We start from the raw sequence: 24,812 nt of genomic DNA on the forward strand, positions 1-24,812 counted from the left end.
TAAAATTGACTAACCCTTGAGCTGATCTGAGGGGACTAATCAACACACTTCCAGTGGGTTTGTGCTACTAGGCAGGAACCGCTGTAACAGCATTGGAACATGAACTTAAATTTTACAATCTCCACAGAGACTTAGATTGTTGAATTTCCTAAGTGAATCAACATAATGCAATGTAATATGTTCATTTGGGGAATTAAAATGGGCAGGAAGTAATCTTGTATGTTATAAAAGCAAATCATTGTAAGTGGGACAGTAAAGATATTGCAGATATTCTGGTAATATTTGGTACCAAGTATGTTTTTTTTAAAAAGTTCTTTCTGGCGCTGTACTGACCAACTGTAGAAAATGCTCTGCAAATTGGGTCCTGCTCTGATGAAGTTATGCCTGGCATGTTAACTTGTCTCTTCTCTCCAGTTGATGTTCTGTGACTTGCCAGCATTTTCTGTTTTTGTTTGATTCCCTGGATCCGCATTGTAATAATGCTAGAGGTGAGCCTTGGACTATGATTCTATGTACCTAGATATTTGTTGAGTGGACCAAGCTCTGTTTTGTCTGATAGGAAGAGCTGAGCCCAAGGGATGGGCAACTTCACCCCATGGCAGAAGGATAGTTGGCAAACACAGTAGCTGCATGTTTCACTTCATTGTAAAGCAAGCATATCTGAGCAATGTTAAACTGAACTTTTTAAATTAACACAAAATTGGATTAGTATTGGGTTATAATGTGTCATTATGTTTGTCAGAACAAATACATCCGAAGGTTGAATTGGTAACTTTATTTTTGAAGTAGTTGGTGAAATTGTGGTTTATTATTATTTGCGTGCAAAGTTAGGCCTTAGGTGGACCTTGTGGACTGAGGTTTGCAGAATACCTTCTTTACAATAAACAAATATTAAGGAGAAAAAAGGGATATTTTAGAAAGTACTGTCTGTAAAGCATGCTCCCACCTGCAAGTTTAATATTGTAATGCACTCTGCTGCATTGGTCTCCAGCTTCACTTTCCACAACTTTAGTGTGCTACCACTAATCCATTCCACTACCACTAATTCGTTACAATAACTCAAATTTCATCACTGGAGTGAGTGACTGATGGGACAGCTTCTTGGAACAAAGACAATTCCTGCTTTTTGAAGAGTGCTTCTAGCAGTAATATTTATCTCTCTAATTTTTATTACTAGGCTATAAATTAAAGGGTTTGCTTTAACATTTAATACTTCAACACAAGTAGGTATTCTTTGCCGCAATAGAAGATATTTTAACAAGTATTTTCAAAATGAGAAAAGAATTTGAAGATGCTAATCAGAACCACTCTATTGAACTTGTCTTTAAATATACTGGTATGCTTTTTTTCTAATTGATTTACTTTGCCTATTTCATCCATTATACAATTATTCATGATATATTATGATTTCTACTCATTTATAATAAATAAAGTTGTTAAGACAAGCGTGTCTAAGTGAAATTGACAACTAACATTAAGTGCCAGATGTTGATTATGGAACTCCAAGAATATGCTGAGAACAGTTTAAATAAATTAGCACCTGCACATTAGCTGGTCTTGCTATTAATTTATAAGCGAATCAGTAGAAATGACATTTGGTTGAGTCATTGATTAAGTAAATAGCTGCATTTTCACTACCCAGGCAGAATAACTAATTAATAGAGATGGCCAACATGACCTACTGCTTTCCTCAAGTCAATGATACAGTCATATTCAATTCTCTGTTGCTAGAACAGGTGAAATGGTGCCTACTTAGGCATTGTTAACTTGGCACTTGGCCTGGATTCTGCTAGCTAAATTAATCTTTAAAAATCTGATTTATAAATTCTCTCTCACTAGGACAGGTGAAACGATGCCCATGTAGTTACTGTCAACTTGGCACATGGCCTGGATTTTGCTTGCTAAATTAATTTCTAAATAAGATTTCCAAAATGCACAAAATTTGATTAGTGCTTCTTTGTAAGGAAGTTTCTGGTGTCAAATTATGTTTATTTAAAGAAGTACAATCTGTGCATTGTTGTGTTTGACTGTAATAATAGCCACATAAAGAAATCTTGTGGGCTGGCATTTCCAAATGAGTTTTAATACAAAAAATTAATATGATTCATGGGGAGTGGCATTTGTAAGTTTTAGTCTACTTGTGATAACTTAAGACTTCAAAGTGCTTGATAAGATTTAAACATTTCATAAATGTGCTAAGATTATTTTGTAAAATTAGGAAATACATAGATTAGGTTTCTTGTTAATCTCTTTTTTCACTATACCTATTTTTGCACCAACTCTGCTGTTTACAATTGAAGTGCAGCCTGAATTCAACCTCTTGTACAACCTGAATTGAGATTTCCTGAAGCATTGAGTCTTTGTTTTGGAGTCAGTTTTAGGCTTGCCACCTAATTGAAACTACCCAAATGTAGAGTCAGTGCAAAACCAAAGAAAGTTACTTTGTGCAAATGCCAAACTTGCGGTGTAAATGCACCATCAATGTGGTAAATATTGCTAAATACGTCATTAGCAAAAAATGCTTTTGGGCTTGAATGCAAAGAATTGGTTCACACACCATAGCTTTTGTGCATGTTGCAAATCACTTGTAGTTAATTGCTGTAGCAACATGCACTTTCAGATGCCTAAAGCCTGGAGAATTGCAGCTTGGTGCTACGGACTGTGATTATAGAGACTCCAACTTTATTTCTATCATGTGGCTGATCAGGAATCTCCCCCAGTCTTACTGCCTGATATTGGCATGTTTTGTAAATTGACGATTAGTTTGAGGCTTGGCCTGATAAGTAGTGATTGACATGCACAACAAACAAGTTCCAGGCAATAGTCTTCTCCAACAAGAGAGAATCTAACCATCTCCTCTTGACATTACCATTGCTGAATACCCTATCATCAATAGCTTGGGGGCCACCATTGACCAAACACATAACTAGACCAGTTGCATAAATGCAGAGGCTCCAAGAACAGGGTAGAGACTGAGAACTTTTTGGCACTTAGCTCACTGCCTGACTTCCTAAAGCCCGACCTCCAAAACCTGTCCACCATCTATATGGTGCAAGTCAGGATTGCAATGGGATACTCTCTGCTTGGATGAGTGCAAGCTCAACACCATCAAAACAAAGAAGTCTGTTTGCTCGTCACCTCTTGCAACACCTTAAATATTCATTTGCTCCAAAACTGGTGGGCAATGACAGGAGTGTATACCATCTACAAGATGCACTGCAGCAACTCACCAAGCCTCTTTTGACAATTCCTTCCAAACCTGTAACCTCTACCAGCTAAATAAGCAAGGCCTGCAAACACATGGGAACTCCCATCACCTGCAGCATCTTTTCCAAATTACACAACATCCTGAATTGGAAATATATCCTTTATTGTTGCTGAGTCCAAATTATGGAATTCCAGCCCTAACAGCACTGTGGCAAATGGGCTGTAGTAGTTCAGGCAGCAGCTCGCCCACATTTTCTCAAACAATTGGGGATGGACAATAAATGAATCCATCCATAACATTCAAGGCTATGGGCCAAATACTGGTAAATGGGATTAGGTGGGAGTTCAGGTGTTTCTCAAGTGTCAGTGCAGACTCGATGGGCTGAAGGGTCTCTTCTGCACTGTGTGATCTATGAATTGATATTGGCCTTGCCAAAGATGTTGACGTTCCACAGATGAATTAAAGAAATGAACCAAAACTTAAATTGAAATATTGAAAATATAAAGCCAATTGTAGAGTAGGTAAGTTACCTTTATAATATTGGTTTACAGTAAGGATATTACGGTTCATTTCTGATCTCAGTTCAGGCTAGAATTACTCGTTTGAACTCCTTGTGAGATGTAAAGTTTTGTAAAAGCAAAAATAAATCAACACATGAAGACAAGACAGTCCTTGATTAGTGTTACTTTATCATAAAAAGTAAGCAACTGTTTTACAATTCTTACTGCCTGGTGATGGTTTTCTCGTGAGAGATTTGACAGGTTAATGTTGGATCAACATGTGCTGTAGGCTGAAAGGTTCAGATTAACAACCCTCTAAACCAAGTACTGGGGTAGGTTAGCTCAATTAGCTGATGGCTAGCACGTGGTTCAAAATAACACCAACAGTGTGGGTTTGATTCCTGTTACAGGTGAAGTCTTGGGACCTACATTCTTGCCCTGCCCTTGAAAGCAGAAGATGAGATCAAACTACCACTGACAAAATAAACTGCCAAGAAAAAGGTTCAGAATAAAGCATCAGCCGACAAGCCAAGGACCTGCCTTCAGGCAGAGAACATGCCATGTCATAAGATGGAAAACCTTTACAGTTGGAACAATCTCTAGCTAAACCAAACTATATTCACTGCTAGGGAAAAGTAAAACCATTGGGAAGGAATTAAATTAAAATGGGGGAGGAGATAATTAGTAATAAATTCACTGAAACCTTGGAAAAATGAGGATTAGTGAGGAGCAAATCTGCAGAAATATATATGCTTCAAGAAGAAAATAGGAAAATAATGAGGTTGCAGTTTGCCAGGGAAGGTTTATATAATGCTAAAACTTTACTTGTAATTGTGGAATTTTAATGTTGTTGGCATATATTGGAAGTTATGGTAGAATAATCTGTATGCTCAAGCAAATTTACTGAAGTATTTATGCTGCAAAAACTGGTGGAGTGTGAAAGGGTAAAAGAATATGGAGCTCAGGCTTGAGATGCAGCAGAACAGGATTTATTTTCTATAATTGTGTGAAATGAGTGAATGCAGTTTGGTTCTTGCTAGTATTTGAAAATTAACCCTGGAGGTCCGGATTGCTGTGATTGAGGAACAATTAACCACCCCCAGCAGAGAGGATGAAGGATTTCTAGATGGTACTGCCAGAATGCAGTCACCACGGTGCTAGATCATTGAGGCCATGAAAATAATGGGGAGGATAACAACAGCGATAAAGATTTACACGGAAAGTTTAAGGAATTAAACACCAGATTGATAAACAAGACCTGAAAAAGAGCAATTGCTGGATTGATGCTTGGACGCACACCTTTAATAAGAAGTCAATTATAAACATGAATGTAGCTGTTGAGCTGGTGTAGGAGGGAAAGTTCACATTCTTGTGGCATTGGAGCAAGTTTTGGAACAATGAAAGGTCTTCATTTGAATCAAAGCAATGCCAGCATCCTTACATGGAGGTTAAATAGAGCTATGGGAACCAATTTAAATTATAGATTTGTATGGGGTGGGAAAGTATACATTACAGAACCTTAATAAAGTGGTTGCAATAGAAGTTGGACCAACAAGTAGTGAGAAAACAAGGAAAGAAACTTTGCGGTAAGGGAAACAAAGATGAGGGTGTGCACATGTGTGTGCTTGTGTAGATAAATATGCATGGGTGATGCCAGTGAACTAGATGCAAGGTGCACAGTCAAAAGTTTCCTGATATTTTCCAGTCAGAGTGTGCCTAGGTGATCTCATGGCGCTGTGGGATGTTGAGGCCTAGTAAGAGGTGTGGGAGTGTGCAAATCAAGTTTTTGACACTGGAGGAGCATGGTGCTGCAGATATGTTTATGTATGTACACTCAGACACATTTATATCTTGTACATAATATATATGTCTATTTTAGGTTCAGATGCTATAATGTGGCTTAAATTGGTCAGGAATGAGAGCTTAATACATGGTTACAATATTTTCGGGAGAAATGGGGCAAAAGGGCTTGAGTGGAAGTATTAGTAAATGATTCTCAGTGCTAGAGTATAGGAATGTCTGAGGGAGTTTTGTTAAGACAATCTATATGAATTGAATTAAATTATTTGTCAGGCCATTAAACAAGGCAGGGATGAGACTTACAGCTTGCTCAGGTATGAGAAGTCAGTAGCTTATTGAAAAAAGGGGGTACCAGAACCTCTGGTCCCAATTTGCCAAATCTGCTAGAGGGCTGGGCGAAACCAATATAACTCCTGTGTTCAACAAAGAAGGAAATAATAAAGCAGGTAACTATGTAGGCAAGTTGGTCTAATTTCAATTGTGGACAATTTAGATATCGATGATATAAAGATGATTTGCAGTTGGCATAAAATGACACTATGGAATTTGCAGCACAGAATGGTCATGCTGGTGTTTATGATCCACATAGGCCTTGTCCCATTGCACTGTATCTCACTCACCCCTATCGATATATCCTTTTTTTTTTCATCCTCTTATTTAATTTACCTTTAAATTAATTTTTGCCTCAACTATTCCACTTAATAGCATATTCCATATTCTTAACAGTGTCTGAGTAAAGAAGTTTGTCTTAAATTCCTTATTGGTTTTGATAGTGGGCCCTAGTTTTGGATATCTCAACTAGTTTGCTCCAGAACACTGGTTTGGCCTCAACTGGGGAATTGTGTCTCCACTTATGGATACCAGACTTTAGGGAGATGTGATCGCTTTTAGATGCATTGCAGCAAAGATTTGGAGGAATGATTGCAGAGATTAGGGACTTAAGTTATGTGGATTGATTGGAGAAGCTGGGGTTGCTTTCATGAAGAAAGAGAAGATTGAGAGGGGATTTGATAGGGGTGTTCAAAATCATGAGGGGTTGAGATAGAGTAGACAGGAGAAACTGTTCTCTTGGATCGAAATCCAGAGGAAACTGATTGAGGATAAATGGTTAATGAAGAAACGGTGGAATAAAGCAGTTTTTAAAAAATGTAATGTGTGGCTATCGTCTGGAATGCGTTGCCCAAGAGGATGGCGGAGGCAGATTCAATTGTGGCTTTTAAAAATGAATTTGACAAGCACCTAAAGAGAGAAAAAATGCAGGGCCAGCGGGGTCAGAGCGTGGAGTGGATTTAGCTAAGTTACTCAAGTGGTACACTCGCAAGAGGCTGAATGGCCTCCTTCAGTGCTGCAACCATTCTGTGATTAGTCGGTTGGGAGTACAGAACTTGAGTATTGCTGATAAAAGGAGACATGCTTTTTATCTTGCACTTAACAGGACAGATCGCAAGATTATCAACAGTAAAGGGAACAGTTTTTACTGCATGAGAAGGGAGTGCTGATTGCTTGGCAAGTGAACTCTGTTAGAGGTGTTGTAATCGAAAATGTGGCAAGGAACACTTAGCTGTCAAACTTTTGTTCAAATTCAAACCAGGCAAGTTGGCTTTGGTCAAAGCATTGCCTTGGAGAACGAACCAGGGAATGGTTGTCCCCCAAGCTTTTTACTTGGAAAAAAAGCGCAATGCATGCACGTGTTCCCTGTGAAGATATGTGGCTTCTAGCACGTGTAAGCGAGCCACACTGAGCCCGAATGATTAGTGCAATCAGGATTGTTTAACAAGTGCTATCCAGTCGCAGAATCACATTTACTGTTGGAAACTGTGCTTTTGAGTTTTGTAAGCACTGGCTTGTTGGGTACAGTCAATATTTTTGCCTGTTGTGAGCAGCCAAAGAAGATATGTGCTACTTGATACAATCTGCCAGTCGTTGGAATGTATGGCCTACATACTTTAGAACATGCAGTTTTCATGTTAAACTCACCTTTGATGGAATAACAACTGACTACCCTTGCACATTTCTGCTACATTTGATTTATTTGAGGCTGCAGGTAAAAACTTCCTTACATACCTTAATGGATTCCATCGTGCGCTCAAATACACCGTTGAAATGAATAGTCAAATGAGCTCCCTTTCCTTCCTTTCTCCCTTTGAGAAATCTGCTGATGTGTTCTCTATTACCGTCTCTGCAAACCTACCTTCACTGGTCATTGTAAGTGTTTCAATTCCTACAGTTCCATGTGCTGTAAGATTGACTTTATTACCAACCTAGTAAATAGGGCCCGAGCTATATGCACACTGCAAGCTTAATTCTAAAATAGGATGCATCAGGCCATCCTGCAGGATAATGGCTACCCTGATCAGGATGTGGAGATGCCGGCGTTGGACTAGGGTGAACACAGTAAGAGTTTTAGCAACAGGTTAAAGTCCAACAGGTTTATTTGGTAGCAAATACCATTAGCTTTCGGAGTGCTGCTCCTTCGTCAGATGGAGTGGAAATGTGCTCTCAAACAGTGCACAGAGACACAAAATCAAGTTACAGAATACTGATTAGAATGCGAATCCCTACAGCCAACCAGATCTTAAAGATACAGACAATGTGGGTGGGGCATGGTTTTATTAGAAGGTGTGTCTCACGAATTTAATCAAATGATTTGGAAAAAGTAACAAGGAAGATTTGAAGTTAGTGCTGTTTTTGTTGTCTACTTGGATTTTAGGGAGGCATTTGACAAGGTCCCACATGACAGACTGGTCAGCAAAGTAAAAGCCCATGGAAAGCAGGGAATGTGGCAAGTTGAATTGAAAATTGGCTCTGCTACAGGAAACAAATGGTAATGGTCGATGGATGTTCTTGAGAATGAAAAACGGTTTTCAGTGGCGCTTCACAGGGCTCAGTACTGGGTTCCTTGCTGTTTGTTGTGTATATTAATTATTTGGACTTAAGTATGGGAGCCATAGTTGGGAAGTTTGCAGATGACACAAAAATTGGCTGTGCAGTTTATAGTGAAGAGGAAAGGTGTCTCCAGAATCATATCAGTGGTTTGGTTGAGTGAGCAGAAAAGTGGCAAATGGAATTCAATTTGAAGAGGTGTGAGATAATACATTTGGGGAGGGCAGACAAAGGGAATATACAATTAACAGGATATTGAGAGGGGTAAAGGAAATGACAGTCCAAAGCCACAGGTCCCTGAAGGTGGCAGGGTAAGATGGTGAAGCAAGTTCGTGGAATGCTTTTCTTTATTGGACGAGATATTGAATACAAAAGTAGGGATTTAATGCTGGAACTATATAAAACGCTGGTTGGGCCACAGCTGGAATTTTGTGTCTATTCTGGTCACCACATGACAGGAAGGACACAATTTCTCTGGGGAGAGCAGAGAAGATTTACAAAAATGTTGTCAGGGCTTGAAAATTGCAACTAGGAGGAAAGATTGGATAGGCTAGAGTTATTTTTCTTTGAACAGAGGCAGTTGAGGGCTGACTTAATTGAGGTGTACACGATTGAGGGGCTGAGATAAAATAGACGTGGAAGATCTGTTCCCTCTAGCTGAGAGGTCAGTTACCAGGGGGCACAGCTTTAAGCTGATTGGTAGGAGGATTAGAGGGCACATGAAGAAAAACGTCTTCATCCAGAGGGTAATGGCTATCTATAATACGCTGCCTGGTTTGGTGGTGGAGGCCGAAACCTTCAACTCATTTGAGAAGATCTGCATCTGAAATGCTGTAATCTGCACAGCACCGGACCAGGGTTTAGAAAGCTGGGATTAGAAAGGGTGGCTAGTTTTTAAAGATTTCTCAGCTGGAACAAACACAATGGGCTGAATGACCTCTTTTTGTGTGCTAACTTTTCTATGGTTCCACCAAGTGTAAATATTTTCTTTACATCTGCCTTATCAAACTGCTTTGTTCTCCTCTTTAATTAGAAAAATTACTCCAGCTATTGTGTCTCAAATTTAATTGAGTTTTTGAAGGGGTAGATGAGGGCAGTGCAGTTGATGTTGTCTACGTGGACTTTAGCAAGGCCTTTGACAAGGTGCCGCATGGTAGGTTGCTGCATAAAGTTAAATCTCACGGGATCCAGGGTGAGGTACCTAAATGGATACAAAATTTGCTTCTTGACAGAAGCCAGAGGGTGGTTGTAGAGAGTTGTTTTTCAAACTGGAGGCCTGTGACCAGCGGTGTGCCTCAGGGATCAGTGCTGGGCCCACTGTTATTTGTCATTTATATGAATGATTTGGATGAGAATATAGGGGGCATGGTTAGTAAGTTTGCAGATGAACCAAGATTGGTGGCATAGTGGACAGTGAAGAAAGTTATTTCCAATTGCAACAGGATCTTGATCAATTAGGCCAGTGGGCTGACGAATGGCAGATGGAGTTTAATTTGGATAAATGCGAGGTGATGCATTTTGGTAGATTGAGCCAGGGCAGGACTTACTCAGTTAATGGTAGGGCGTTGGGGAGAGTTACAGAATAAAGAGATGTAGGGATACATGTTCATAACTCCTTGAAAGTGGAGTCACAGGTGGACAGAGTGGTGAAGAAGGCATTCGGCATGCTTGGTTTCATCGGTCAGAACATTGAATACAGGAGTTGGGAGGGACGTCTTGTTGAAGTTGTACAAGACATTAGTAATGCCACACTTGGAATACTGTGTGCAATTCTGGTCACCCTATTATAGAAAGGATACTATTAAACTAGAAAGAGTGCAGAAAAGATTTACTAGGATGCTACCGGTACTTGATGGATTGAGATATAAGGAGAGGCTGAATAGACTGGGACTTTTTTCTCTGGAGCATAGGAGGCTGAGGGCTGACCTTATAGAGGTCTATAAAATAATGAGGGGCATAGACAAGGTAGATAGTCAATATCTTTTCCCAAAGGTAGGGGAGTCTAAAACTAGAGGGCATAGGTTTAAGGGGAGAGATACAAAAGTGTCCAGAGGGGCAATTTTTTCACTGAGGGTGGTGAGTGTCTGGAACAAGCTGCCAGAGATGATAGTAGAGGCGGGTACAATTTTACCTTTTAAAAAGCATTTAGACAGTTACATGGGTACGATGGGTATAGAGGGATATGGGCTAAATGCAGGCAATTGGGAATAGCTTAGGGGCTTTTTTAATAAAAGGGTGGCATGGACAGGTTGGGCCGGAGGGCCTGTTTTTTTTAATATACTTTTCCAATTCAATCAAATCAAATCCAATTCAGAGTCTCAACAAGTTGAGACATTTCAGATCCAGGCTGACAAGACAGGGCGAGCGACCAAACGAAGGGCCTGTTTCCATACTGTAAACCTCTATGACTCTATTCAGTCTCTCCTGATAGTTGTACCTTCACAGTTCTCTTCCAGAAAGAAGTCAACAGAAACCATTGTAAATTTTAACAATATTAGACTTGGTTACAAATGACACAGAAAATAGTAACATTTCTTATCAATCTAAACAGAATGCATCATGCCAATTCTGCTACATTTTGTGTTTAATACTTGTTTCTAAGTCACCTTTTGTATCAGTTATATGTACACACTATATATATTGTGTGTAACTGCTGCTAATTGCAAATTGCTGTAAATTTGGGTGTATGGTGCTCAGAAGGTGGTCATTTGGCCCATTTACTTTCTTGGAGCAATCCAAAACTAATCCCTCTGCCCTGTTCTCGCCTCATAGCACACCATCACCCTTCAAATGTTTATCTGGATTTCCTTTAATAATAATATGGTCTCTGCCTCGATTACTTACTGCCTGTGGAAAAACATTGCAAGCTCATAAGAACTGTTTAAAAAAAAATGTATCTGTTCTCTTGACTATTTTAAATTGCTAATCTGTTGTTACAGATTTTCTAACCAGAGGAAAACATGTTTCTTGTATCCATATTATCAAAATGCTTCTTCATTTTCAAAATTTCTATTAAATCTCCTCTTAATTTTTTCTGCTGAAGTGGAAATAGTCCCAATACCTCAAGTCTTTCCTCAGAATCTAGTTTCTTGCAACATCCTAGTAAATCTGTGCTGCAAATTCTCCATGGTTTTAATACACTTCCTATAATGAATGGGTGGCCCACATCCATTGTTGGTGACCCTATGAACATCATTTGCTTTAATCCTAACTGTTCCTCTCCTGAAAGGTGAACCATTTTTGGATTTAGTGTCACAAGTACCTATGGTGTCCCGCACTTTGCCCTAGTGGCCAGGGTTCAAAATTTATTTTGTTTTTGCTGTGTAACTCTTCTGCATAGAATCCCTACAGAAGAGGCCATTCAGCCCACCAACCACAATCCCACCCAGGTCCCATTCCCATAACCCCATATATTCACCCTGTTATACGCTGACACTAGCGTCAATTTAGCATGGCCAATCAACCTAACCTCCACATCTTTGGACTGTGGGAGGAAACCCATGCAGACACGGGGAGAATGTGCAAACTCCACACAGACAGTGACCCGAGGCCGGAATTGAACCCGAGTTTCTGGCGCAGTGAAGCAGAAGTGGTAAGCACCGTGCCACAATGCTGCATATTGTTGTGTTTTTTTAAAAGACAGCTTTGCTTTCATGTGAATCTCTAGCTGGCGGTGAATAGTGCTTAAAGTATTGCCATCAGTTTATGCAAAACTCGAACAAAGGTTTTCTATGTAATCTTGTGGGCATTACTTTATTTATCTTTTTTTTTTCTAGAGAGCTATCAGATACCTTTTCCCATCTGGTTTGTTTGACAAGAAGGCTAGGCCGATCATGAAGGTAATGAAAATGTTCTGTCTCCAAGATTCTACTTTGATTCATTTATTATCTGCTTACTTACATTTGCTAATTCTAATGTGTCTGATTAATTGCAGCATCCTTTGGAGGTCTTCCCAAAGCAGAAGGGTAAGACTTCTCTTTAACTGAACAGTGGTGAGAAGAGAGAAGAATGTTGCTCATTCTTTGCAGCATTTGAATGTAGATTACCATAAACTTGTAACATATATCCTAACGTCAGTTATTCATCGTTTTAGATTGTGCAGTTACCATCTGTTCATTACTACGCTCTGTTGTGTTGTCTGCTTACTATAATCTTTTCCACAGAATTATTTTCTTATTCTGATACAAGCTTGATGTGAGGGAGCTACCTGAAGGGAACATCACAGCACTTGGCATTAGCCATAACTCTAACATGAGCAAGACTCCCAAATAATTTTTACGTCAATGCGCACAGATAGCTGCACATCAAATAACATTTTAGAACTGTGACCATTCCATAAAATAAATTTTTAAATAAAATAATGAGTGGTTTGGTGCAAAATATTAAGGGTATGCAAATTAATTGCCTTGGGGAATTTAATTTAAATTTTAGTAAAGTGCTTTAGCGTATTTCTTGAAGAATTCTGTTACAATTATAGGAAAAAGTTGCAATGTCTCCTATAGCACTTGGGGCCACCCTTTCAATGCATAGTTGCTTGCATTTATGAGGAGAAATTGAGTAGAACAAAGCAATATCAGGTCCACCTCTTGTCTGCAAAAGCAACTCTCTATTCTAGAGTCATCCTAGAATGTTTTCATATTGTACCTTGTTTTATATTCCTCCTCTCCTGTCTCCTCCATATCACCACAAACAACAAATGAGATAAACTTATGGGGCGGGATTTTCCGGCCACGCTCGCCCCAAAGCTGGAAAATCCCACCCAAGATCAGCAGACCTTTGCATGTCCGTGTCCCGCCTGCTACGATTCCCATGGTGGGCAGGACGGAAAGTTCCGCCCATGGACTTCTTTGTCACTAAGGTTGAGACCATCTGATCAATTTGCCTCTGCCACTTCCTTCTCTTCCCCTAGCCCACTGGACCAAACTTAAGCACTCACACTTCACAGCCCCTGCTCTCTGCTTGAAATTAAACGCAAGAACTAGGAGCAGGAGTAGGCAATTCAGCATCTTGAGCCTGCTCTGCCATTTAGTACGATCATGGCTGATCTCATCTTGGCCTCAACTCCACTTTCCTGCCTGTTCTCAATAACCCTTCAACCCATTACGAGTTAAAAATCTGTCTATCTATCTCAATGTCGCGGAATCCATTGCACCCTGGAGAATTCCAAATTTGCTACCCCTTATCCTAAAACTCCTGTTCTGGATTGCCTCACAAGAGGAAGCATCTGCTCTGCATCTGCTCTACATCTACTTTGTCAAAAGCTTTTATCATCTTGTATATCTCAATTAGCTCTCCTCTCATTCTTCTAAACTCTAGAGCATATAGACCAATCTCTCTTCATAAGACAAGCCCCTCGTCTCTGAATCAATCTAGTGAACCTCCTCTGAACTGCCTCTAATGCCACTACAACCTTCCACAAATAAGGGGATCAAAACTCTACACTCATCCCACCAATGCCTTGTATAGTTTCAGCAACATCTCCTTACTTTTATACTCTATTCCTATAGCGCCAACAATCCATTGGTTTTCCTAATCACCTACTGTACCTGCAGCCTAGTTTTCATGCACCCAGATCCCTCTGCACCACAACAACCCAAAGTGTGTCTCAATTTAGATAATAAATTGCCTGTCTACTTATCCAACCAAAATGGGTAACTTCACACTTCTCAGTTAAACTCCATTTGCCACATTTTGTCACATTGCCACACTCCTCGACCTACCTATATCCATTTGTAAATTTCTTAATTCCCCATTGCAACTTACTATCCCACCTATTTTAGAGTCATCTGCAAATTTGGTTATCGTACCTTCTATTCCTGAATCCAAGACATTAATAGAGATTGTAAGTTGTTGGGGCCCGTGGACTGAACCCTGTGGCATCCCTCTAGCTCTGTCTTGCCAATCAGAAAAAGACCCATTTATTCTGACTCTGCCTTTCATCAGTTGGCCAGTCTTCTATCCAAGCTAATTAATTACCTCTAACTTCATGTGGTCTCTTGTGTATTAACCTTCTGTGCGACACCTTATCTAACACGTTCCTGAAGTCCGGATATACTAAATCTGCAGGATCCCCATTATCCATTTGGCTTGTTACATCTTCAGAGAACTCTATCAAATTAATCAAACGCAATTTACCCTTCGTAAAACCATGCTGACTTTGATGGATTGCAATTTGACTTTCCATATGTCCTGTTACTTAATAATGGATTCTAACAATTTCCAGCAACAGAAGTTAAACTAACTGATCTATAGTTTCCTACTTTCTGCCTCCCTACCTTTTTGAATAAGGGTGTTACATTAGCACTTTTCCAATCCGTTGGAACCTTTCCCACATCCAGGGAATTTTGGAATACTATGACCAATAGATCCACCATCTCTGCCGCCACCTCATAGAATCCCTACAGTGCAGAAGGAGGCCATTCAGCCAATCAAGTCTGCACCCACTCTCCAACAGAGCATCTTACCCAGGCCCTATCCCCGTAACCCAACGTATTTACCCTGTTTATCCCCCTAACCGACATGCCTTGGGACACTGGGACAATTTAGCATGGCCAATCCACCTAACCTGCACATCTTTGGACTGTGGGAGGAAACCGAAGCACCAGAGGAAACCCACGCAGACAAGGGGAGAACATGCAAACTCCACACAGACAATCACCCAAGGCTGGAATCGAACCGAGGTCCCTGGCACTGTGAGGCAACAGTGCTAACTTCCTTTAATAATCAAGGATGTAAGTAATCAGGCCTAACAATTCCATTGTTCTTTAGTTTCTCCAGTTCTGTCCTTATGCTCTGAGCTCATCTTGTCTATCAAACCTATATTCTGCCCCTTCAACCCTATTCCCACTGATCCCAGTGCCGCAGGGAGCAGTGACCGCTGCTGGGGAAGCCAGCAGTCCCATGAGATACTCTATCTGGCTCTGGGACAAAGTGGAGGTATTGTGGCCGAGGCAAGATGGAAGACCATTATATGGCCACTTAAAGGGCCTCAATTGGTGTAAGGGCAGATGGGACCTAAGCTTCACCCACCTCCTGTAAAATTGTGGACAGATGGGGGATGATAGCGAGGAGGCCACCTGGAAATTTTCTGGGCATTTCTGCCTGCCAACTTACTGACAGGTCTGTAAAGTTTTGCCCAGGGTGGCAAGAGAATCTGAGGGTTATTCTTTTGTGCAGCGTAAAAGCTGGCAAAACTAGCCCAGCTAGGGTCAAGCACTTTTAACCAGCTACCTATCAATCCTGCCACGCTCACTTCTAAAATAAACCTCAATTTTATCAATGAATCTTCAATGTGGCATTTTCTCAATCTTTTAAAAATGCATGTAGAGCATCCATGGTGTTTCTTTAATCGAGGTAGACTGTTTCTTCATCCAAAAACTCCATTAAGTTTGTCAGATATGGCTTGCATTTATAAAATCACGCAGGCTATCTTTTTACTGGTCCATCCCTGTTTAGGTGAATGCTAACCCTTTTCCAATGTGTCCTCCAGAAGCTTCCCAGTATCAATGTTAGCCCAGCTAGTGCATCGTTGCCTGATTTATCCCGTTCTTTTTAAACGGAGTTGTTACATTGGCAACTCTTCTGTTCTTTGGCACAACTTGGACTTTAAGGATAACAGTAGCTAAAAGTATCAACTTGAACTTGAAACTTTTGATGGCAGTAAACATCCCAAGGTACTCCAGAGATGGAAGCAGAAATTCCTGGATGCAGAGCTGAAGAGTTGGTTAAAAGAAGTCTTGTTAGAGTGGTTAGAAAAATGTATTTTAAGGAAGAGACGGTGGATTTATGTAAATAATTCTCGAGCAGCAAGACCTTACATTTAAGTAGGCAGAACTATACTGATGGCCTTATAAGATTGTTTTGGTTGCATTGCTTTTTAGCTGTAATTAGGAATTCCTCTGCTTTCAGCTTTTACAACAGAATATAAACTGGAAAGTGTAGAGTGTCATTTTTTTACGTAACAGTCACTAGTTTAGCCATCAACTGTCTGCAGTAAGCTTCGCAATGACTGACTGTGCATCGTCTCTCCAGGACTAATTTCTTGTGCTCTTCCATGAGAAAAACTGTTGACAGTCTCATGCTGGGATTTTGGAATTTGTGCTACCACTGGTAGATGTTGTGTTATTCGTGGGGGAGGGGAATAGATCAAGTAACCATCTGTCATTTGCATGGTTCAGTTATTACTCATTCACCTGTTCATGAAAATGTTATATTCTGAATACGTTAGAATAAAAAAAAGACATCTATTTCTGTGCATTGAAACCCGCTTTCTTCCTGAAACTTTCATATTAAAAGAAGCAAACTTTGATTCAGTCTTTTAAAAACAACCATTACCCCTTAACATCTGACTGTGGAGTTTAAATTTACCCAAGTCTGGTGGAATGGATGTCTTGGCAGTCAGATTCTATGTAAAACGCGAATGAGCAGATAAAACTCAGTAGTTTGTGAACTACCAAACTGCCTACTGTTTGGTGGGGCGGCATGGTGGCACAGTAGTTAGCACTGCTGCCTCACAAAGCCAGGGATCTGGGCTTGATTCCTGGCTCGGGTCACTGTCTGTATGGCGTTTGCACGTTCTCCCTGTGTCTGCATGGATTTCCCCCGGGTTCTCTGGTTTCCTCTACAGTCCAAAGATGTGCAGGTTAGGTGAATTGGCCATGCTAAATTCTCCCTCAGTGTACCAGAACAGGCACCAGAATGTGGCGACTAGGGGATTTTCACAGTAACTTCATTGCAGTGTGAATGTAAGCCTGCTTGTGACTAATAAATAAACTTTTACAGTTATGAAAGCTTGCAGTAATGGCTGTTGCTGCATATGGAAAAAAAACAAACTGCTGCAGTTTTTGAGAGGTGAGGGAATCTTTAGGTGAATTGGTTATTTGGAGATCAGTGTAGACATGGTGGGCGGGATGGCTTCCTTCTGTATTGTAACAATTCTGTGATAACCCCAGCTTCTTTTCTGTCTTCTACGAAGACTGTCTTAAACCATAATCTAGATTATAAATACCTGACACCTCACCACTGATTCTTGTTACCCTACTAATTACATTCTGCCAACTGAAAGTGACTCATTCATTCCCATTCTTCTGTTTTCTGCCATTAACCAACTCTTAGTGCATGCTAATGTATTACTTGCATTCCATGAGCCCTAATTTTGTGTAATAACCTTTTATTGGGCACCTTATCACATGCTATTTGAAAATCATCTACCTTGCTCATTTTAACCTTAAAGTACTGATTAAGACCTTTAAGTGTCCTGTTATGATATCCCCAATAAGAAATTCTAGCATTTCCCTATTAATGATGTCAGATTAACTGCTGATCATTCCTTGTTATCTTTCTCCCTCCTTCCTTGAATTCCTCTAGAATCTGAGGAATCTTGTAAAACCAATCCTCAAACCGCTATATCTATCGCCATCTCTTAAAACATCAGGATGTGGGCCATCAGGTCCAGTGGATTTGTCAACTTTGAGTCCAACTAATTGCTCTCTTGTCACTTCTTTGCTCATACTAATCTCTGTAATGCCTCATTCCAGCTAAATCCTTGATTCTCCACTTTTTCCATTTTTATGTCTACTAGGATGGTGTCAGATACAACATTTTAGTTTGTCTCTGTCAATTCCTTTTTCCATTATAATTTCTCTTGTCTCTTTATCTAAAGGGCCCACATTTACTATTGTTAATCGCTTCCATTTTGCAATCTTTATGTATATTTGTTGCAACTTATAAATTAATTCTTTAATTGTAATCATTTTACATCTACTGCCAAACATTTTGAGGAGGAGACAGTAGAGTAGTGGTAATATCGCTGGACTAGTAATCCAGATGCACAGGCTAATGCTCTTTGACAAGGATTCAAATCCCACCATGGCAGCTAGTGGAATTTATATTTAATTAATAAATCTGAAATTGGAAGCCAGTCTCGGTAATGATGACCATGAAACTATCATTGTTATAAAAACCCAAGTGGGTCACTACATATCCTTTCAGGAAGGAAATCTGCTATCCTTACCTGGTCTGGCCTATGTGTGACTCCAGACCCAAAGCATTATGGTTGACTCTTAACTGCCCTCTGAAATTGTCTATGAAGCCATTCAGTTCAAGGACAATCAAGGATGGGCAATGCAGAATGGCCTTGCCAGCAATGCCCACATACCATGAAAGAATAAGCTAAAATTCATTTAATTCCTGGACTACTACTTGAGCCATGTTGTCCTTCGTGCCCACGTAGTTTACAGATTTATGACTAATTTGGTTCAATCACACTGAAAGGAAATGTAAAATTCTTTCATATTATGATCAATCTCCAGAGAGACTTTTACAAAGATTATTGGTCAGCCTGTTCTCATCGCACAATACTAAATCTAAAATAACCTGTTCCGTAATTGGTTCTTCAGTGTACAGATCTACAAGAAACTAGGTAGAGTCCATTCCATGAGTTCATCCAGCACACTGAATTTCCCAGGCTATGATAAATTGAAGTTTCCCATAATTACCATAGATGTCAGCGTATAAGTTCATCTTTGAAACCTCAAAAAATTCCTCCCAAAAAATGGGGGCAGACTTGTATGCCGAGTATAAAAGTGAACCACCAGTATGGGTGGTTTTGAAATATGACAAAAACACATCCAGTCATTCATTATAATGTGACATGCTTTATTGAATAAATTAACTGTATAAAGACACTTTTAACTGCAAATTTATCGTTATCATCTGATGCAAGGAGTGGATGTGTCTTTGCAACACAGCCCACATCACCTGCCTGATTCTTAGTACCTAGTTGTAAGATACTGGTAAGTAAAATACATATTTGTGGGGTCACAAAATTGAAGCCAACTACTAATGCCAATATAGCATGTTTTGGCTGAAAAAGAAGTCAATTTATATGCTGTGTATATGCATAAACGTGATTTTTGGGGCCCGAAAAACGAGATCATCTTCTAACACCAGGTTGCCTTTACACCATAATCTACAGTACTGTATTACCCTTATTACATACATCTCCATTTTCCAAGTTACACTCCAGCTGACACTGCAATTACCTTCAGAGAACCTATAAACTACTCCTAATAATGTCTTCTGCCTCTTGTCCTTTCTTAGATTTGCGCGAACTGATGTCACATTTTGATTTTTCTGAGCTAAGATATTTCTCTTTACTATCTTTATCCCAGCCTTTATCAGGGCTATAGCCCTCTCTTTATTTTCCTCATCTCTTCTAAAAGTTAATGCTTCATTCTCAACCGTGTTTCTGTAATTGCTTTGAGATCAAACCCATCTATTTCTATCCATGCTATTAATTCATCTGTTTTGTTGTGAATCATTTGCACATTCAGAAACAGTGTCTTTAGTTTGAACTGTTTTCTATTTTTGCTGCTGTCATGTCAATCACTAATGCTCTTACTTTCAAGTTCTCTGCCCTTGCCTGAATTAGTCTGCTCATTTTTACCAGCCTTGACATTTCACTTACTAATTTTGAAGATGCTTCTTTTGAGTTCTCCCACCTTCTCGCCCCCTACCACCCATTAGTTTAAAATCCTATATCCACCACCCTAGTTAATTGATTTCCGTAGATACTGGTTTAAGTGAAACTCATCCAAATGGGATAGCTCCCCTTTTCCTAGTACTGGTGTCATAGTCGAAATCTCTGCTTCCCACCCCATTCTATCAACTATGCGTTTTGCTGAATCTGTTTGTTTTAATGGCAATTTGCATGTGTCTCAGTCAATAATCCAGAGATTATCCCTGTGAGGTTCATGTGTTTTAATTTCAACCCTGACTCCTCAAATTCTCTCAGAAGAACATCATTCTGGAAAATCTCGGAGTCATCCAGACTTGAAATGTTAGCTCTGTTCTCTCTCCACAGATGCTGTTCGACCTGCTGAGATTTTCCAGCATTTTCTATTTTTGTTTCATATTCAGCTTCAACAGTAATTTATTTTTATTCTGAGTCCTACCTTTGTCATTCATTCCTACATGGACTACTGCAGGTGGATTATCCCCCTCCCAACTCCAAGTTCTTCTCTGGCCACGACTAGTCTTTAACCTTGACACCAGGCAGGCAACACCATCTTTACAACTCACTGTCATAGTTGCAAAGAACTGTATCTAGCCCCCCTGACTGTACAAACCCATATAACTGTCACATTCCCTGTAACTGTACCCCACCCTCCCCACCGCCGTATTTGAATAGCTTCTGTACCATGGTCAGTTTGCCCATCCACCGTGCAAACTTTGCCCTAACACAGGCAGCTAGCACCTTTACCCTTCTGGGTATGGGCAAAAGCCAAGGCTCCTCTGGCATTGCACGTATCTGCCTGACTCTCAGACATCCTCCTTTCCATGACAATGAACCAGGCCTGCAAGATTGCCTATCTCAAGGGGTGTGACTGTCTCTGGATCCAAGTGTCCAGATAGCTCTCTCTCTCCTCCCCGATACCCCACGATGTCTGCACTTCATACTCAGCTGAACAACTGCTGAAGTTCTTCAAGATGTAAACATTTGCAGCCAGTTGTAGTTGTCCAGGATTGCAATACTGCCCCAAACTCCTACATGTTGAAGTTGAAGCGCACCACATGCACCACCATTCTTATCTAATCTTGTTTCATTTAATTAAAATTAAACTAAAATTCAGCAGCTAGATTTTAAGAAACAAGATATTTAGCTGTTTATCCCCCCAAATAATCCCCCTCAGTGCTCCATTTCCTATGCAAGCTGTGATTTCATTTTTTTAGATTTTCTGTTTTGGTTCCCCTTCCCGCTCTTAATTTAAGTTTTGAAATAGTTATTAATCACTGTAATGTATAATATTTACTTGACTACTTGGAACTAAATTATATATTTGTAATAATATAGTAATTTAAATGCTTGGCTCCACCTTCTCTGGATCAGCTGCCCCTCCTCACTTGTGCTAATTGTGACATGACTGATTTCTTTCTGGCTTTGTTTCACAGTCCAGGTGAACTAGGCTGCCATGTTGCTCATTTTTAAGCCACTCTACCTCATGTTCTTTTACTGTTGGACTGCCACGATGCTCTTTTTGGAATTGCTCTGGTCCATGCTCTGACTCTGCTGGCTGGGCCGCCGCCACAGTGCTCTTTTTGAAACTGTGTACATGCGATATGTAGAGAGACCGGTGTCCAAAAGCTTAGTCAAAGACATGGGTTTAAAGAACTTTTAAAGGAAAAGAGAGAGAGAGAGAAGTTTTGGGAGGTATTTCTGGCACTTCAGTACTTGCCAAGTGATGGCAAGGATGTGCAACAAAAATTGTGGACTTACAATAGGCCAAACTTAGAGGAGTGCAGAGATCAACATCCACAACAACAACTTGAATTTCTATGGCACTCCTACCATGCAAAATGCTCCAAGGTGCTTCACTAGAGCATTTTTGCACTGAGCCACCCAAAGCAGTGTTACAGCAGATGAGCAAAAGCTTGATCAAAGAAGTAAGTTTCAACGGTTTAGGGTCTTGTGTTATGATCTCTATAGAGATTGATGACATTTAAAAAGAAATTTGAATTTCAGTTAATAGATGAAAAGGATGACTTGACCAGACTTCTTGTTTTAAAATTTTTACCGGAACTTAAAGCACTATTTTTGTAGACATCTTATACTTTAAGCTACCAAATGGAATGTTCTCTTTATACTTATTACAAATCTCACTCAGTACAATTATCGTCCTTATAGCAAACAAGCCATGTTTGCTCTTAGCTTCCATTGAGTTTCTGTATCCCTGTTTCGCCAAGTAGTAACTTTCACTGACCGCCTTCAGGCATTTTCCCCAGGTGTCAGGCAGTTTCATAAATGTGCCATCAGCAGTAAAGTCTATTCTGATGGGTTTTTTTCTGACCATGCCAGGATAAATCTCCCAGAATCCTTTAGATGGTTAGAGGATGCGTCTCTGACTAGTGTGTCCCCCTCCCACATTCGGCAGTGGTAACTCGCAAAGCCAAAACAGCCTCTACTCTCTACTGACCACATAGAACTGCTCTGTCTGTCTGAGGTGTTCATTAATTTGCAAGGAAGCTTGTAACCTGATCCCAAAAATGGCTTCCTCTGCCCTCTTCCCCAAGGCAGCATAAAATACATTTACCTTGCATCCAAGTAGAAATGTTGATTAGCTATCCTTGACCCAAATACATTTTCATCCAAGTAGTAAATGGACAGTTTATAACATAGCTACTTGCAGTACTTTACAGAGGCTTTTTAAGACTCAGAATCTATCTGTTGTGAACCTGGAGACTGATGCCACTGTCTCCAAATATACATGCCTTACACCATCTTCCCAGTAAAACAATCCTAAGCCTTCTGTTGTTTTATCAAACCACCCGGGCTTACTGTCAGGCAAACTTCAAAACTGATCACAAGACCCTAAGCTTAAAATTAGAGTTCCAAAACATAATCTTATAAACCTCATAATTGTAACACTTGAGAGCTGAAAAATTGTCTGCCAATAGTTGAACAATTAAATTGGGAACATTCATAGCCAGCATTGGAGGGGCACAGATACCTTGGTGTAGGGCTGGAGGAGATTAGAGAGATGCAAAAGAGTGAGACCATGGGGAGAGTTGAAAACAAGGATGAGATTTTTAACATTGGTCCTTTGCCAAATAACACTTCATTGTAGATCAGCAAGCAGAGGGTGATGGCTGAATGTGAGTGATGTAAATTAGAATATGAGTAGCAGTGTGTTAGATGGCCTCAAGTTTATGGAGGAAAGTACCTGGGTGGCCAGCTAATAAGAATAGTCAAGACTAAAGATAATGAAGGCATGAAGGAGAGTTGTAACAGTAGATGAGCTGAGGTGGTAGTGAAATTGGGTGATGTTATGGAGGTGGGAATAGATGGTTTTGGTGGTGGTGTGGATATGTGGTTGGAAACCCATCTTGTGATCAGATATGACACCACGGTTGCACAGAATCCAGTTCAGCCTCAGATGGTTGTTAGGGAGAGCGATAATTAGGATTGCCAATCCTCCACGATTGCCCTGGAGTCTGCAGGAATTGAAGATCAATCGCTAGGACAATGCTGGAGAAAAATAAACAGCAGGATATTAAAAAATATTGATTTTTTTTCTTTCAATATTTCTCTTTACAAAATATAAAATTATTGAAAATGGAAAAAAGGCTGTTTGGCTGACAGTTGAGCATCACCCAATTGGGTAATCAATTCAGTGCTGACAGTAAATTTGACATGGTTGCATTTGGTATTGATAAGCTTGACTTGAAATAATAGCACTGTGTAAATGCTTGTCCTTAGCACTTCAAGTATAGAGCTAGTGGCAAATATGGGAAATTTGGAGCTTTAATATTAAAAACAAAATCTTGGGAATTAGGAGTATACATCCTAATTCCCAATATATACTTTGGTGCACTGAAAATGCTAGATACAGATTTGCTTCACTGTTGTCATTAGAATGTTAAAGTATGTAGTAAATAAACTAAAATGTGACTTTTTTTCTGTGTTTAACAGCTGTCCAATGGGGAGAAGATGGTCGTCCTTTCAGTTACCTTTTTTACACAGGAAAGCAGTCCTATTATTCACTTATGCACGTAAGTGTACAAAAATTCAGGGACAATGACTATGTCTTTAAATGGCTGTGTTCACATCTTTTAAATTAAAATTTACTTCTCAAAATGGTTAGCACTGCTGCCTCTCAGCGTCAGGGACCCGGTTCAATTCCCGGCTTGGGTCACTGTCTGTGCAGACTCTGCACGTTCTCCACGTGTTTGCTTGGGTTTCCTCCATGCACTCTGGTTTCCTCCACAGTCCGAAAAATGTGCTGGTTAGGTGCATTGGCCATGCTAAATTCCCTCTCAGTGCACCCGAACAGGTGCTGGAGTGTGGCAACTCGGGGATTTTCACAGTAACTCTATTGCAGTGTTAATGTAAGCCTACTAATGCTAATAGATAAACTATAAATAAAATTTGAGAGCAAGCATATGTACAAACAGCCAGCCATTTCAGATTTTGCATCATACTGGTTTTATTTCCATTGTCGAAATTAATCCAGACATGACTATTCAAATGCTCTATTGCCATAAAGAATGGCTTATGCAAAATTCTGCCTGCCACTATCCTCTTTTGCATCAAGTTCCATTCATTATGATGTGGAATTTATGCCAGCCAAATAAAATGTTAGAGTGAAATCTAACAAATGCAGCGTGGTCCACAAAACGTGTGCATTTGTGTACCCTTAAGCTCGTATTATTTACATATATTATAATGCTGTTGCCTTGTGTGATGTCTTACTAGACTTTGTACTTTTGTCACATTTTCACTCACCTTATTCTTCTATTCATATCTGCTTTTTTTCTTTCGTGATGTTAGAATAAATGAATATCAAAGGTCTTGGAATAAGGTGATCATTAACTGGCTGGATTTTGTTAACTGCAGTTTTCATTTCATAGCTTAAATCTTATTT

General features: G+C 39.9%; 1 protein-coding gene across 3 annotated transcripts in view; it reads left to right on the forward strand.

Annotated features, from left to right (window-relative positions):
• Positions 1 to 24,812, forward strand: part of mrps9 (mitochondrial ribosomal protein S9) — an 83,892-nt gene that overhangs the window by 15,378 nt on the left and 43,702 nt on the right. For 2 of the 3 annotated variants that reach the window (XR_013498879.1, XM_078221959.1), the window contains exons 3-5: positions 12,168 to 12,230; positions 12,326 to 12,356; positions 23,861 to 23,940. Coding sequence is in view for 2 of the 3 variants with exons in the window: in XM_078221959.1 (XP_078078085.1) it covers positions 12,168 to 12,230; positions 12,326 to 12,356; positions 23,861 to 23,940 (174 nt within the window). In the remaining variant the exon portion in view is untranslated. Of the gene's footprint in view, positions 1 to 12,167; positions 12,231 to 12,325; positions 12,357 to 14,798; positions 15,123 to 23,860; positions 23,941 to 24,812 lie in introns of those variants that run through there. The other variant, XM_078221960.1, reaches the window with a different exon arrangement.

This window comes from Mustelus asterias, chromosome 10 (genome assembly GCF_964213995.1).
Source record: "Mustelus asterias chromosome 10, sMusAst1.hap1.1, whole genome shotgun sequence".
NCBI lineage: Eukaryota > Metazoa > Chordata > Chondrichthyes > Carcharhiniformes > Triakidae > Mustelus > Mustelus asterias.